The following is a 16,601-nucleotide window of genomic DNA, read 5'->3' on the forward strand; positions in this document are numbered from 1 at the left end:
TTTCGTCATGACCTTGTAGCTGGGAACCTATTGGGTGAAAACTTCTAATCTGCCCCTAGGTTTGCTTGAGGTTTTTGCATGGTACCTTTCATTGCCCCAGTGTAAGGCTTTGAGGTACCAATTGTTGTCTTTCGTCATGACCTTGTAGCTGGGAACCTATCGGGTGAGAACTTCTAATCTGCCCCTAGGCTCACTTGAGGTTTTTGCATGGTACCTTTCATTGCCCCAGTGTAAGGCTTTGAGGTACCAATTGTTGTCTTGTCTTCACAACCTAGTAGTGAGGAAGAATGAAAGAAGCAATTGATTCTTGCAAAAAGAATTTTCCAAGGACGAGAAATAGTTGAAGGATTTTTCAGTTGATGGATTAAGTCAAATGACTCCTATGTAGAAGCAAGATGTTTTGATGTCTTGATGATGCTAAAGGATCAAGTGCTTCTAAGTTTTATTCAAGACAAGAATCCAAGAAAATCAAGATATATGATCAAGTTGATCTCTAGAATCTTTAGGAAGAAGTTTCCAAATTGAAAACAAACAAAAGGTTTGACCAACGAATTCTATCATTTCAAATTGAGATTTGCTCTCTGGTAATCGATTACCAGCAGTTGAAAATGTTTTAATTCAAATTTTTAAAACCTGTAATCGATTACATAAGTATTGTAATTGATTACCAGAGGGGATTTTCAGAAAATAATTTCCAAGAGACATATCTATTCAAATGTTTTATGAATGGCCATTCAAATGTTTTAAAGAGAGTTTTCATTGCCCAAACAGTTTTATCCTCTCGAAAGATTAAGAGTTTTTCTGAACTGAAATGTCTTATCCTCTCAAAAAGATTCCTTGGTCAACCACTTGCATATTCAATAAGGAATTTTGATTGATCTTCATTGTACATTCTATCTCTTTTAAGAGAGATTTCTTCTTCTCTTCTTCTTATTTCTGAAAAGGGATTAAAAGACCAGGGGTCTCTAGTCGTAGAGGATTCCCTAACACAAGGGAAGGGTTATCCCTGTGTGGTTCAGACTTTGTAAAAGGAGTTTTACAAAGAGAGTGGAAAATCTCAAGTGAGTTGCTTGAGGGCTGGATGTAGGCACGGGAAGTGGCCGAACCAGTATAAATCAAGTTTGCATTCCTCTCTTCCCTTAAACTTCTTTTATTTATTGCTATTTATCTTTTGCTTTAAAGAAGTTTATTTTGAATTGTCTTTTGAGTAATTCATGTTAAGGGTGCATTGTTAATCCAAAAAGAGAGAGTGAAAGTTTAATTGGGGAATAGTTTTTGTATCTTAATTCAACCCCCATTTTTCTTAAGTTAACTGAGACCATTTGTCCAACATCCTATTCTTGATAACTCACTTCTCTCTAAAAAGACAAACTTTCCGGAATGATAAAATGAGGTCACATGAACGTCTTGAAAACACAGCCAATCAAATGCTTTTTTTTTCTTTTTCTTTTTGAACCCTTTTTTTTTTATTTTGAACTTTACTTGTTGTTTTACGGAAGCCCCACCAACGTGCAAGACGAGTAATCTCTGATTGAACGGTCTTGGAAGTCCAAACTCAGGAGCACAGGTCGCTTGATCAAACAGACCAATGGCTTGCCCCCACATTCCGGTGAAAGTTGAATAAGCAAAGATGCATTTGTGAGAGGATGAGGAACAAAGATATCAACTTTATCCATTTCATTTAACATTGTAACTGTGGTTTACAATAATGGTACAAACTTGAAAATCCTAATGGGTCATTAGAGACATCTAACAACAGCTTTCAAAATTGCCCCATGTGCGGCATCTCTTGTTAATGTCAGGATTTACATGCGATTCTCCTCAAATTTCAGCCAGCCCGCATCAATCAGACCTTGCACCTTACGCTTCAGGCCCCTACAATGCTCAATGGAATGCCCCGGGGCTTCTCCATGACAAGCACACGTTGCGTTCGAGTCGTATCCTCAAAAAAATGGAGATTGAGGAAACCTAGCAGGGTTTATGGCTACCACTACATTATCATGTAGATATAGGAGCAAGTCAGCATAGGACACTGGAATTGGGGTGAATTCTACAGGTTTTTTCACTGCAAAATCCATTTCTTGGTTGGTGTTTTGGTTCATGCTAAAGGTGGTGTTTGTCATTGGAAGTGCGGTAGGTAGGCTTTGTGGTTGATTTAGGGATGGCCTTTGTGGATAACTGGGTGGTGGTTAAGGAGAAGGCTTTTTATTGGCTGAGTAATGACATTGTTGGGTTGGTGGGCAACTTGGTTGTATAGGAATGGCAGTCACAGCATGGGCTTCTCCCTTACTCTCACCCTCTTTGTTTGCCCTAGTTGTTTTTTTTTTTTGCATTTATCAAAGCATGATGATCAGATTTGCCTCTTTTCATACTTGCTTTGATCCTTTCGTTGATGAAAACTAAATCAGCGAAGCTTGAAGGTGTGTAACCCACCATCTTTTCATAGTAGAATACTGGTAATGTGTCTACTATCATTGTCATCATTTTTTTTCGTCATTGAGGTGCCACTTGAGCTGCCAGGTCTCTCCACCTTTGGGCGTATTCTTTTGAAAGATTCGTGCCCCCCTTTTTGCACATGTTCTGTAGTTGCATCCTATCCGAAGACATTATACTGACACTGCCTAACGAAGGAAACCACTAGGTCCTTCCAAGAATGGACTCGGGAAGGTTCAAAGTTAGTGTACCAGGTAACAGCTACCCCAGTAAGACTTTCTTGGAAGAAATGTATCAACAATTCCTCATCTTTTACGTATGCCCCCATCTTCCGACAATACATCTTTAGATGGTTCTTGGGCAAGTAGTCCCCTTGTACTTGTCAAAGTCCAGCACCTTGAACTTGAGAGGGGTGATGATATTGGGTACTAGGAACAACTCTTCTAGGTTAGCAAAAGCATAATCTTCACCTCCTTCAATGGCCATGAGCCTTTCCTCTAGATGATCCAGCTTTCCCATTTCTGCCATAGCATGAGGGTTTTTACTTGTCGTGGAATGCAAGAGGTGTAGTTGTGGGTGATACTGAGGACCTTCCGAAGTGTTTTCAAGGGGTATACCACCAACTGCTTGCCCTTCAGTGGCATATCCGAGCCAAGGCTCGAAGTCGGCTAGATTATGATAGGGAATTTCATGTGTCTCACCCATGGGTTGAGAGACATGTGCATGAACAGTTTGGGGTTGTCGGCTCTCAATGGGTATAGGAGTGGAGTTATTGACATCCTCATTGAGAGTGTACGCCATATTGGGTGGTGTATAGTTGGGAGGCAGGCCTTGTGGCGGGAAGGCGTGCTTGTTTGGATTTTGCACATCATGGAGGCCATCCCTACTTCCCAAATCTTTGCCTACCATATCTAAGGTCGAATGATTCATTTGGTTGAGGCCAGATGGGGATGTCGGGTTCACCTTAGCAACAACGCTGGTAGCGGCAATTGCAACCGCATTGGCTTCCATTATCTTCTTCACGCTCATCATGGCCTCCATCATTGCGGCCATTTTCTCTTTCATGGCCTCCATGTCGGCCTCCATCTACTCTTGTACCTCCTCCGCTTTACCCATTACTCTAGCTCTAGCACAGGTTCGGTGAGGGCACCGCAAAGCATGTTTTTTTTTTCTTTTTTATAACAATGATTAGGTTCTCTTTTTCTTTTCAAGGAAAGAATGCAATGAGCAATGCAACCAATGAACAACATGGATGTATGCGAATGATGCACAATTGAAGTATTGTGAATTTTTACACAGGATATAGGGTTGAATCAATTTAGATTTTCAACATGGTCCATGACATCTCCGTCAAGGTGAAACTGGAAGTAACAGGGACATCGACAGCCCTAAATGTGTTTGGCAGTAGACGAAGGAGCGATGTAACATGATCCATCTTTTGCCCTAATTTTTTGCAAGATGGTTACTTCCATACTTCAACTTGACTCGATGAACCTTTTTGTAAAAGCACGAGCTTGGTTCAACCCCATAACCCAGAGAATGGCAATTTTGAACGCCAATACTTAAACAACATTTCATAGGGATGAAAGACTCGAGAATACGCATGCTATGCATGGAAAATGTAATTATGAGATTGAGATGCCCGAAGAGACATCCTTTCTTAATTAACCACACATTAGGTACCATGCTCAATCATTTTGTTTTGTTGTTTGTGTTTTTTTCATTTTAGAAATGGGTTTATGATCCCAACATAGTTGGCTCATGGTACCTAACACATGCAACTAAGAATGCATCAAGAATTTTCATGCTTCCCCTTTTTTTTTGTTTTTGTTTTGTAGAGGAAAATACAAGGATCATGTATGAGCAAACATGTAGAACAAAAAGTATGTTGAACGCATATGCATGATGATGCAATGACTCATGCAAAATGGGAATGTAATAACGGACAAATGCAAGAACGATATGTTCATTATGATGCTGAAGAGATGTTTATGCGGTGCATGATATGAATGCATTTACGGACACGAGAGCCCGGAAAATTATCTCTCCTTATTGCGCATTTGGGGGGCGCAGTGTCCCATGTGTGCAGTTAAGAAGATGATATGGATCTTCCGGCTTCCCATGACAAAAGACGAGACCCACATACAGCGCATGTGTGACGGTATGATGCAGATGCGCATGCATGAAACAGAAAGAAAACAACACAAAGGGGTAATTCACACATACGAAACTGCAGAGATCCAACTTTAATGCTACGTTTTGGGCATGATGGCGCCTCAACGTAGTATTAAAAAGGTTACGTATTACTCTAAAGAAACCAAACATCACTAGCAAAACTATAAACTAGTGCTATTTACCAAAAAATGCATGAGAACGAATGGCACGGAGCGTGTTTGCTCTTTGCCCCTATTCGGGAACCTATAGGACAATATCTAGGGGTCTCTAATAACTACTCCCCAACAATTCATAACTCACACGGCTGTTTTCTAGAGGTATCATCACTCAAGATAATAATATTGTGGCGGTATGGAATACCAGCGACAACACATTATAAAGAGAGAAAGCTCTAGACGAGGTTTCACTATTATCAAGCAAGCCGGAGACCTAGCATGATGATAGATTCACCTCCACTCCTTAAATTCCCATGAACCCGGGTATAGGGCCCCTTTTTTACTCAAACCTGTGGGTGCTTAGAATGCAGTGTAAAGAATGCGGAATAGACAACAATTATTTACATTTTACACAGTTCAACAAATGCACACACGAAGTTTCACAAATCCACAATTCCTTAAAATAGGCCTAACTCACAAAAAAAGTCCCCAGTGGAGTCACCAACTGTCGCAACGTGCCCTTTTGCGGGCGAGCGAAGGCGAGGCTCACGGGTGCGCTTTCCAAAGGAGGAAAGATGCGCGGAGTCACCACCAACGTTTATTTGTGGAAAACATCGGAAAAACCGAAGGAAACCGGTCAAAATGAAAATTCTAAGTTCGGGAGTTGTATTTACGTTTGAGGAAGGTATTAGCACCTCTTACGTTTGTCTCACAGGACAACAGCCTATTTTTTAGAATTGTGGAAATTGTGTTACCTTAACTTTTATTTCTTTTTGTTTTTTGAGGTCGACAAAAGCGGGGCTTTTGCTCCTACGTACCCTCCATCGAAGAGGAAATCAGACCTACATAGTTCTTTTTTATGCGTGAATCAAGTGATTCTTTTTACTTGAAGGGTGATCATTTTAAGGCGTTGGACCTTAAAAATGATCCATTTTACTTGGTAAGAAACTAAAATGATAAACTTTCAAAACCCTATTTTTTGTGGACGAGTTTGACTAGGCGAGTTGATTTTAGCCTTGGTTTCACTTTAGTTATTAGTCAATTCAATTAAGAATGAGAAATCCCAAAGAGAAAACGTCCGATTGATTTTTCGCTTTATTTTACTAAAAGGTATTTTTTGATTATTATATTATTATTTTACCTCTTTTTTTATTTCCAACGTGGTTACGGCACGACCGAACGGTCGGAATTCATTTTAACAGAAATTAACGAATACTACAATTCAAATGATCGGTGGAAATTTATTTTATTTTTAGATTAGGCGAGAAATGACTTAAATAAATGACTTAAGCACGTCAAAAGGGGGTATAGAAAGCGAATGAAAACGAGAATAAAAATACATGAAACAAAATGTGGACCACCACGGGTACATAGAATGAATTGAAAAGCTCGGTTTGAAGTACTTACCCGTTGAAGACTGAAGAAAATGAAGAACGAATGATGAATGTTGAAGAACGGTCGAGAATCTTCGCGTAATTACTCACGGAAACGTTACGGAAGCGCCTCGGCTTCGATTTTCTTCACGGAAATAATTTTCCTCAGCAATTTCGAGAGAATAAGAAGTGTCAAGAAGGCTGAACCCCTTCTCCCTTCACTCCTCCCCCTATTTATAGCAAAATAGGGGAGGAGCTTGCCACCCAGCTCGCCCAGGCGAGCAAGGTTGCTTCCTCCAGAAGCAACAGCCTTCTGGAGGAAGAATCTGGAAGGCCCAAGTGGGTCTGATTGCTATTTGTACCCCCTTTTTACTAAATGCACCCCCTTCTACTTTTTTTTTGGTAATTCTTTTCCGTAACGTTACGAAACTTTACGAATTTCGTAACGATACTTATTTTCCTTCCTCAAGGTTACGAATCCTTACGAATTATGTATTTACTTTTTTTTAGCTTTCGAAGAAGTTACGAAAACTCACGGATTGCGAAAAACACCTCCTTTCGATTTCTGTCACATTACGGAATTTTCACGGATCGCGTAAGCCTGCTTCCTTTTGATTTTCGGCACGTCTCGAGACTTCACATATTGTGCAACAAAGGGTGCCAAGTATCTCGAAGCGGCCAATCAAAGGTTGTATGTCATCAAATAATAATCCTCGGACGAAATTAAGGTATGACAACCTGCAAGCAAAAGTCTGAATACCATTATACACAAAATATTCACCAGAAGTCCTATCAAAAGGAGGCAAATATTGGTTGTTGGCCTTTGGTTCTGCCCTTAGCTTTGTGATAGCTTCAAGAGCATTTGTAAACTTATAAGGGGCTTCACCAAGAACTTGAGCATCCCACCCTCGTTTCGCAACATTCCAATCATTCTGCAGTTTGTTTAGAAAACAATGAATCATAAATAGAAATACACACAAAAATAAAAACATTTCAAACTTATAAAGCAATATTTTATGATTTCAACCTTCTTGAGCAATTTTCTAAGAATTGTTATGGAAGGATCTTGCAAAGCAACATAAATAGATCGCTTACCAATGCACCATTGGAAAAATAAAATCAAGCTCATAAAACCAAGATATGAATACTCAGGTGAGAAAATCATATCCAATTATTATTATTATTATTATAGCAAGAAGCATATATATCTAGATTCAAGCCTATTTGTTTGGATAATCTAATTGGCACCTAACAAGCCCAATTCTTCACACGAACAGAAAACATGGAAATATTCAAAGATCAATTTTAAAACTAAAGATTAAAAAAATAGAGAAAAAGAAAGAAAAGGAAGAAAAGGAAAAGATACAAAATAAATGTCAAAAGAAACTAGACATTAGAAAACTCAAAATCCTTTGGATATACTTTACTCTATTAATTTTCTACAAACTTACATTGTTACATTATTTTTTGGTTTCTCACTTCCTCCCTTGCTAATTAGTTTGCATAGTTAGTGAGAAGAAAATGTTGCAAGTACCTAAGCCTATCTTCAACACTAGCGTACCTCCAATCCACAACACTCAAAATCCCCACACTCACTTCGTTCACCCTAACCCCATTCAGATTCTCACCCTCCCCTTCGCACATCCCCACTTTCAAATCTACCACCACTGCACTCTCCATTGCACCGAAGCAACACCCTAGTGCTGGCAACTCCTGCGAGAACCACCCCTCACCATCGAGCCTAAACCCCATCTTCCCCATGCGCTCCATCATCGTGAAAACCCCTTTCCACCCTCTCAACACCATGTTCCACGCCATCCTCACCTCTTCCACCCCTTCCCTCAAAACGGTGCCATCGCAACTCATGCTGAAGAGAAACACCTCGACTGTGTCCACGCACAACATGCCACAGGGCCTCGCAATGGAGACAATGTTAGAGTTGCGCATGGAGATGGAGACCACAAAGACGAGGTCACCGAGCGAGAGGCTCGACTTCGAGGGTCTCTAGAGGCAGCACGTGGATGATCTATACCTTGCTTAGAATCGAGGTCAATAGGATTGACGGTAATGTCAACAGAAAGAGGTTTGGAATTGGTACTGCTTGCAACTACAGAGAAGAATCACGATGAATGGAAATGAAGGAACGAGAAATTGAAAGAGTGGAGTGAGTACAGTATTAGGAATGGAGACAGACGGTTTTAGTTTATTGGGGAATGAAGAGAGCAGGGTATTGGGAATAGAAGAGAGCATGCGAGAGGAGAGGAATGGCCACATTTAATTTTTAAAATTTTTCAAATTCAAAGATGGTTTCCCGAAAATTGTCTTTGAAATGTTAGTGATATTTACAAAAATGCCACCACACGCTCAACGACAACGGTTTTGGGACAATCGTTGTTGAGTGTGCATCGTAAATCACAACTTTTTTAGTAGTGCATGCTAAACAAAATTAAGAATATGGTCCCACCAAGTAAAACTAGAAGTAAAGTTTGCCCCATGGTTAGCTAATGAATCTGCACAAGAATTCCCTTTTCTAAAAATATGAGATGGAAACAAAATTATACTATGATCTATACAAGCCAAAAACCAATTTTCCCAATGTTGCTAAATGCTCCAAGGGACAAGAGAATGGTCTTTGATGCCTTGAACGACAATCAAATAATCAAATTCTATCCAAAGAAGCTTCCAATTACGCTTAATGGCAATCTCAATGTCCATGATAATGGCAAAGAACTCATCATAGATGTGTGACCGACCCCTACATAAGAGGAGAAGCAACCCAAGAAGCTACCATGAGAACTGAAAAGATGCCCCCACTCCTAGCATGACCAAGAGCACCTTTAGCCAAGCCATCCTCATTGCATTTAATGGTACCTGCAAGAGGAGGACAGCAGTCCACCCTTTTAATTAGATGCGGTTTAGGGGGGTGAATGTCCACATCAAAAGATTTCAGAAAGGAGAATTCAAGCATAGAGTAGGACAAAAAGCCTTTAGAAAGCATCCCAGCCAAAGTAATGGACACAGAGATTTGAATGAAAGCAGAATGGAAGTCAGTAGGCTTATTGTGAAAACCTAACTTGAACAATAAGCAAAAAAAGGGTGTCTTTCTCTTGGCCACTATGCTTAACTTGTAAAATGTTTAGGACAAGGAAGCAAGAAGTACTGTCAAGAGAAGCATAAATTTTAGATTGAACCCAAAACCATTTTTTTTAGTGACAGCACATTGGAGGAATAAATGGGAGGAAGACCCCTCAAAGTTTCCACATAAATGGCACATAGAAACAAAAGTGAAACCTCTTCTCCTTAAGTGCTCATTGGTGGACATTCTGTAATGGCATATCCTCCATGCCAAGAAAGATTTAGAAGGAGGGATGGTAGGGGACCAGATCAACTTTTCCTATGCAGAGGGTGGTCAAGGAATGAAAGATGGTTGTAAGGCTCTAAATAGGGATGCCCTTATGATTGTGAAGAGAGAAAGCCACATTATTGATGGCCTCCTGAATGGCAGGAAGCTTGGCTAAAATAATAGGCGGGATATTCCAACTTCTTTCTAATCTAAAATCCTGTATCGAGGAGGATAACAACTTGCTGACCGAGGGGGGGGAGGTTAAAGAGCTGCAAACAAAGGAGAGAGCGAGCACCAATAATTGTTCCAAAAGTTAGTTAAAGCTCCTGCACTAAGGACCCAACCAATATTGGAACAAACCTCCTCAAAGTGCCTATTGAGGGAAGGCCAAAGCGAGGATTTCTTGTAAAAGGATAGATGGTTTGTGTTTTTGAGAAAATTGGCCTGCAGAAAATGCGTCCATTCCTCATCTGCATGGACAAAATTTTAGCAAAGTTTAAGGGAGGCCGCATTATTGATAAGAACAATAGACCTAAGCCCGAGACCTCTTTCTTTAATGGGATGACACACAAAATCCCATTCAATAGTGACAAGCTTCTAATTATCAAGATCACCAGCCCAAACAAAATTACGAAGCCAGAAATCCACATCTTTAAGAAGCTTTCATGGCCAAGAATAAATGTGGAAAGAATTTATCACCATACCATTAATGATCGAGTTGATCAATTGAACTTTCCCCATGAAGGAAAGAAAGGAAGTTTTCTAGGAATAAATTTTAGATTTGATTTTGTCCTAGGAATAAATGGTAGAGTCAAGGCTTACCTACGAAAATTGGGACTCCAAGGTAGGAAAAAGAGAGGTTCCCCACCTTGAAACCCAAGAGGGATTCAATTTCCAACATTATGTAAGGAGTCATGGAACTGGAAAATAGCAAGCATTTGTTCGGATTAATAATTTGGTCAGAGACATTCCCATAAGACTGAAAGAGGTCCATCAAAGAGGAGAGGTTCCTTTTAGTTTTTCTATAAAACACCAATATATCATCGACGTAGAGGACATGAGTAAGAGTAGGGTAGTTCCTGGAACTAGTCATAGGGGAGAACTAGTTGGAGCACACCAATCGACAAATGCCCCTACTAAGAACGTCTTCAGCAAGATAGAAAAGTAACGGGGAGAGCGGATCACCCTACCTCACCCCCATTTTGCAAGGTATCCTCACAGAGAGCCATTGAAAGAGAAAGAAAGATGAACTAAACTTAGGATGGTAGAAATCCAACCACAGAACTTGGGGTCAAAGCCAAATAAAGATAAAACCTTCAAGAGAAATTTCCAATCACGAGTGTGAAAAGCTTTCTTGACATCAAACTTTTTTGCAACATTAACCCCTAAAAGATCTATAGTTGATCATGTTGAATACTTCACACGCAACACTGATACAATCAGAAATGGACCTTTCTTTAATGGATCCCTTCTGTTGAGTGGAGATGATTTTAAGGGCAACCGTTGCAAGCCTGTCAACCAAGATTTTGAAGATAACCTTAAACTAGAAGTTTTCCATGGCGATAGGTCTAAATTGCTCAATTTTACTAGTAGTAGATGTAATGCCCTGAAATTTTGATAACTAAAAATAGGTGTTTGATGTAATTCTTACATTATTTGATTAATTTGGATGAGTTGAGGTGTTGTGTGAATTATCTATGTTTGATTTCTTGGTGTGGATGTTAGGTTATGTGGAGTTTGATTTACCTGTGTTGGAAATGTGAGATTTCCAATTTGACCCAAAAACCTATTTTTGTAAAACCACAATCCCAATCTCATTAATCGTTGGATCTCCTTCAAGCTTGAACTATAGGTTCATGACTCATGACTACATGTTTTGACCATTGCGATTTTCCAAATAACATCTTTGGATAGCTTGCTTAGCGAGACAAGCACGCTAAGTGCAATTCCAACCCAAGAGGGAAAATTGCTTAGCGAGACAAGCGCGCTAAGCGCAATTCCAACCCGAGAGAGAAATTCGCATAACGAGACAAGTGCACTAAGCACAATTCCAACCCGAGAGGGAAATTTGCTTAGCGAGACAAACATGCCAAGCACAATTCCAACTTGAGAGGAGAATTCGCTTAGAAAGACAAGTGCGCTAAGCGCAATTCCTGAGGAGGTAATTTGCTCAACACAAAATGTTGCGCTCAGCACCAAAATTGGAGTTTCGGTTAGCGAGATGAGCTCCCTAAGCGAGATCTACATATTATAAATATGTACAATAGCATAAAAATACACATTTTCATCTCTCTCTCCAAAATTCTCGTCCAAAAACCCTAACATCTCTTTCTTTATCACTCACGACCACCGGTGGCCGCCACGAACCGCTGTTGCTTGTCATCAGATCACCGCACAGGGAAGAACACTTTAATCGGAGCGGAATCTTCAAAATCCACCTTGAGGACTTTGTAGAGAACAGAGCTCTTAGCCCTTCTTATGTGGTTTCTTCAAGGTAACCATGACTCTCTTGTTTTCTCCTAGTTAGTTTGAGCATCTCTTAGTATCTCTTGTGATTTGGAAACCATAATAGGATGTTTTCACACTTTGAAAAACCTTTGAAAATGAGACTTTGTAGAAGTTACCCTTTTATAAAATTGATGTTGTTTTTGTGACCTTCATTGAACCCTAATTACATTGGCGTGGCCGGAATTTCAAAATAATGTATGTTTGATGTAGTGATGTAAGCTCCATTGGAGCTTGTAGGCCTAGGATCTTCTTCATCAATGGATTCCTTTGCTTCTTGGAAGATGAATGGCAGCGGAATGGAGAAGGAAGAGAGAGAGGAGACACCACTTCCAGGAGAAGATGAGTCTAGAAGAAGCTCACCACCATAGGAGGCCATGGATAAGAGCATGGAGGAAGAAGGAGATGAATGAAGGGAGAGGGAGAGAAGAGCACGAAATTTTGTGCTCTAAAAGAGCTCTGAAATCTGAAGTTAATATTCAAATGATCAAAGTTTTAAAAAAAATGCACACACATGACCTCTATTTATAGCCTAAGTGTCATACAAAATTGGAGGGAAATTTGAATTTCATTCAAATTTCACTTGAATTTGAAATTGAATTTGTGGAGCCAAACTTTGGAGCCAAAATTTCACTAATTATGATTAGTGAATTTTAGTTATGATTTAGCCCACTAATCCAAGATCAATTCCAAGATTCTCCACTAAGTGTGCTTAGGTGTCATGAGGCATGTAAAGCATGAAGGACATGCACAAAGTGTGACTATATGATGTGGCAATGGGGTGTAGTAAGCAAATGCTCACCTCCCCCTCTAAAATTTAATTGGATTGGGCTTCTACCAATTCAATTAAATTTATTTCCAACCACACATATCAAATATTCACTTAGTGCATGTGAAATTACAAAACTACCCCTAATACAAAAACTAGTCTAGGTGCCCTAAAATACAAGGGCTAGAAAATCCTATATTTGTAGGGTACCCTACCTATATTATGGAGCCCTAAATACAAGACCCAAAATTAATGAAACCTTAATCTAATATGTACAAAGATAAGTGGGCTCATACTTAGCCCATGGATCTAAAATCTACCCTAAGGCTCATGAGAACCCTAGGACCTTCTCTTGCATCTTTGGCCCAATCTTCTTAGAGTCTTCTATCCAATGCCCTTGGGGGGTAGGATTGCATCATGTAGACCCCAAAACACCCCTTAAACCCATTTTTAATTTGGATGGGTATTTGACCCCAAATGTTGATATTAACCTTGTCCTTAAAATCTATACTACATTGTCTTCGATTTGGTATATACAGCTCTGCGTTTGGATCGATGATCGTGAACATGAAAGACCTCCGAGTGATGCAGAGAGGAGCTAACAGAAAGATATCAATAGGTGAGGGGAGTTTATTATTGGTTTACGGCTTTTGATACCATAGTTGGGGTCAGGGAACCCAACTATGGGGATGTATGCCTATCCCTGTGTATGTTGGTTTTCAAGAAAAATTGAGTTTTTGACTAATGGGATGTGATATAGTTGTTATTAATAAATGAAATTGTGAATGATATTTGTTGTTGTACGAGACTTGTGTTGTCTAAAGACCTGAGGAATGTGAATCCCACACTTGAAATTTATATGTATATAAGCGGAATGTGATTACTAATAATGTTGATGACATTGAGATGAGATAATGTTGATGTTTATGATAATGTTGATATGAAATGATGTTGATGTTTATAATAATGTTGATACGAGATGATGTCGATGTTAATGATGATATTGAGATGAGATTATGCTGATTTTGATGATGTCATTATGATGGATGTATGTTGTCTATGTACATGAGGGATGCAGTGACCATGTTGGATATCCCAGGAGGGGGAAATAAAGTGGTTAAAGAATTTTAAGCATCCCTGGAGAGGGAAAGGGATTGCTTAGAATTTTTAACTATCCACAGTCAATGCATTGATGGTGCCCATGTTTCATACTTCATAATTGCATGGAAGTTGTATAAACTTTGTCAGTAAGTACTTGTAGTTTTCATGAGGAAAAATACTTGTACTTGGGGGCATGTCACTCGGTTTGGAACATCCTTGAGACTTAGGTTGATCACCATTAGGGGAAAGTTACATGTGCATGACGGGATGACCTCGACACTTGCAGCCTAGTTTTCCTAAATGAGAGTGTCATGTGGATACCATGGTACCACATTGCATTTGAGAGTTGAGTTGGGTGCATGCATCATTCTGAGCATAATTTATTGAATTGTGGAAAATTTGGTGACTAGTTTGTTAAGTGTATGTTGAATTGATGGGATATCGAAAATGATTATGGTTACTATTATTGTTGTCTTGCTAACCATTGTCATCACACACACACACACACACACACACACACACACACACACACACACACACACACACACACACACACACACACACACACACACACATATGTAAGAATTTATGCATTGTTTGGTAAATGTATATCGCAAAAAATCTAGCCTCATTTTTCATAATCAAATTAATGGAGTTTTCACTTAAAAAAAGAAATGCCACATTTTAGAGTTAGTAATATCATAGCGACAAGATGAGTCATTATATTAGTGGTATCAGAGCAGGTTGAACCTTTCGGCTAGTGAGTTTTAAGTCTATTGTGTTTCTTTGTGCATTCTGTGGTTGCCTTGTTGAAGTCTGATGTTTGAGTACTTGATTGTTTCGTAGTTGTTTAGGTTGTTTGTGTTTGAAACTTACTCACATTGTTGTTTTCCGTGGGTTATAAAGATTTGTTGGTGTGGTCATAACATGTTTGTATCCCTAGTGTATGATATACCATGAGTTTCAATGCCTTATCATGAGTTATCAGACTGACCATCTGGATAATTTGTGAAGTGTAATGGGACGCTATGCCAAGCGGCCAGGAATAAAAATGAGTGTTGATGTCTTGAGAGAGAACTATTGTAGAGGAGTGATTTCTTGAGGCATCAACTCTCAAGAGAAACTTAGTAGGGACTTGAGATAGATATGATATTGTCCTATTCTTTTTCTTGTGTTTATTCCTTCCATGTTCTCACTTCCTGGTGTGCATAGGGAGTGATGGCTAGACGGAATGATCGTGTGATAGCTGATGCTTTCCAAGCCTTATCCCAGGCTATGGGGAATCAAAATAGTGATGTTGAGTATGAAGGGTTGGATCGCTTCCAACAAAACAATCCACCTTCTTTCAATGGAGGTTATAACCCTAATGGTGCTCAAAACTAGATACGGGAGGTTGAGAAAATCTTACGAGTGATGGCGTATCTAGAGGAGCAGAAGGTTGCTTTTGGCACATACACTCTGTTAGAAGAAGCTGAGTATTGGTGGGAGAACACTCACCAATACTTGGAGGCTGAAGGTCAAGCTATGACCTGGGAAACCTTCAAGAGCGTATTTCTAGAGAAATACTTAGGACATGTTACTGAATTTGATCCTTAGACTGAAGAATCCGATCCCCCTCTTTAAAGAGGGTGATACTGAAAGTGATTCTTCTTTGCTTAGCCACTCTATAGAAGTATGCAGTGTTACGGTTCCCCTCAAGGAACCATTTGAGATTCGCTTTGATTTTGTTTGACACTATATTAACAAAAAGAAAAAACAGGAACAAGATATGGAGAATCAAACCAAACCTAAATAAAAATAAAAGCAATAATATATATAGTTTACATTTAATATCTAGTCTTAAAATTAAAGAAATTACAAAAAATTAAATTAAAATAACTGATTTTAATTTTTAAAACTTAAAATTAACAATCATATTTACATTTCGAAATCATTAGTCCAATGATATTTTTATCAATATAATGTTAATTTAATTCATACCAAATAATCAATATAATCGATAGATTATATATACAACACTAAAATTAGTATTGGCTTTATAATATTTTAATTCACTTTAGCTTAGTTAAATAAAAGGTTGACTTTTTAAACCACAATGATGCAAGCATAAAACAAAAAAGTTGTTGTAATCATGAGGCTAAGATCCAACTCAGAAATCTTGGATGAAATTGAAAGGTGACAAGAATTAGGTAACCTAAAGGAAAACTGAGGTGAGCATATATGAAGTAGACCATGCCCTCCATGCAACTCACACCTTCATGCTAATGCCTATGGCCATTTGCAACTTGGCAATGGCCAAAAGTGCCACCTATGAAACGCCCCACTATTAAAGATCATGCTTTCTCTCAGTCCCCAACAACACACCACGAAAGAAACGTAATAATAAATACTGCACCCGCAACCACAACCACCATTTCTTCTTCTTCTCTCTCTCCATGCATCCTGCGTTAGACAAAAGTGACAAAAATGTATATTTGAGATGTTAAATGGAGAAAACTGAAAGCATGATCAATATCATTCTTTGTCATTATTCATTTTAGATTTAAAATTATTTCTTTCTTATGACCAATCAGCATCAATAATCGAAAAGTATATGTACGCTTGATATTGATTTAAATACGATTCTAAATTTAGAACTTTCGTATTGAGTTCATAATATATAAAAAGATTATAAGTCGCGTCTTAATAATTTATCATTATAAAAAAAGCACAAGTGGTTATCTTTGTCTTTTTCAAGTGAGTTCTTA

At 38.9% G+C, this 16,601-nt stretch overlaps 1 protein-coding gene across 1 annotated transcript; it reads right to left on the minus strand.

Annotated features, from left to right (window-relative positions):
- Positions 1 to 7,620: 7,620 nt before the first annotated feature.
- Positions 7,621 to 10,572, minus strand: LOC113001656 (uncharacterized). Its single transcript, XM_026128552.2, has 3 exons — positions 10,302 to 10,572; positions 8,925 to 9,007; positions 7,621 to 8,140 (listed from the first exon to the last, which is right to left on the minus strand). The coding sequence occupies exons 1-3, from the start codon at positions 10,570 to 10,572 to the stop codon at positions 7,631 to 7,633; spliced, it is 864 nt and encodes a 287-aa protein (XP_025984337.1). The 3' UTR covers positions 7,621 to 7,630.
- Positions 10,573 to 16,601: the final 6,029 nt, after the last annotated feature.

Source organism: Glycine max, chromosome 5 (assembly GCF_000004515.6).
Source record: "Glycine max cultivar Williams 82 chromosome 5, Glycine_max_v4.0, whole genome shotgun sequence".
Taxonomy (NCBI): domain Eukaryota; kingdom Viridiplantae; phylum Streptophyta; class Magnoliopsida; order Fabales; family Fabaceae; genus Glycine; species Glycine max.

Excerpts from the sequence above, each read along its gene's own strand:
- LOC113001656 (XM_026128552.2), bottom strand. The coding sequence starts at position 10,572 with ATGACTAGTTCCAGGAACTACCCTACTCTTACTCATGTCCTCTACGTC. Across the intron at positions 9,008-10,301 it reads TGGAGTCCCAATTTTCGTAG|GTACCATTAAATGCAATGAG; the intron begins GTAAGCCTTGAC and ends CTCCTCTTGCAG. Across the intron at positions 8,141-8,924 it reads GCATCTTTTCAGTTCTCATG|AGACCCTCGAAGTCGAGCCT; the intron begins GTAGCTTCTTGG and ends TGCTGCCTCTAG.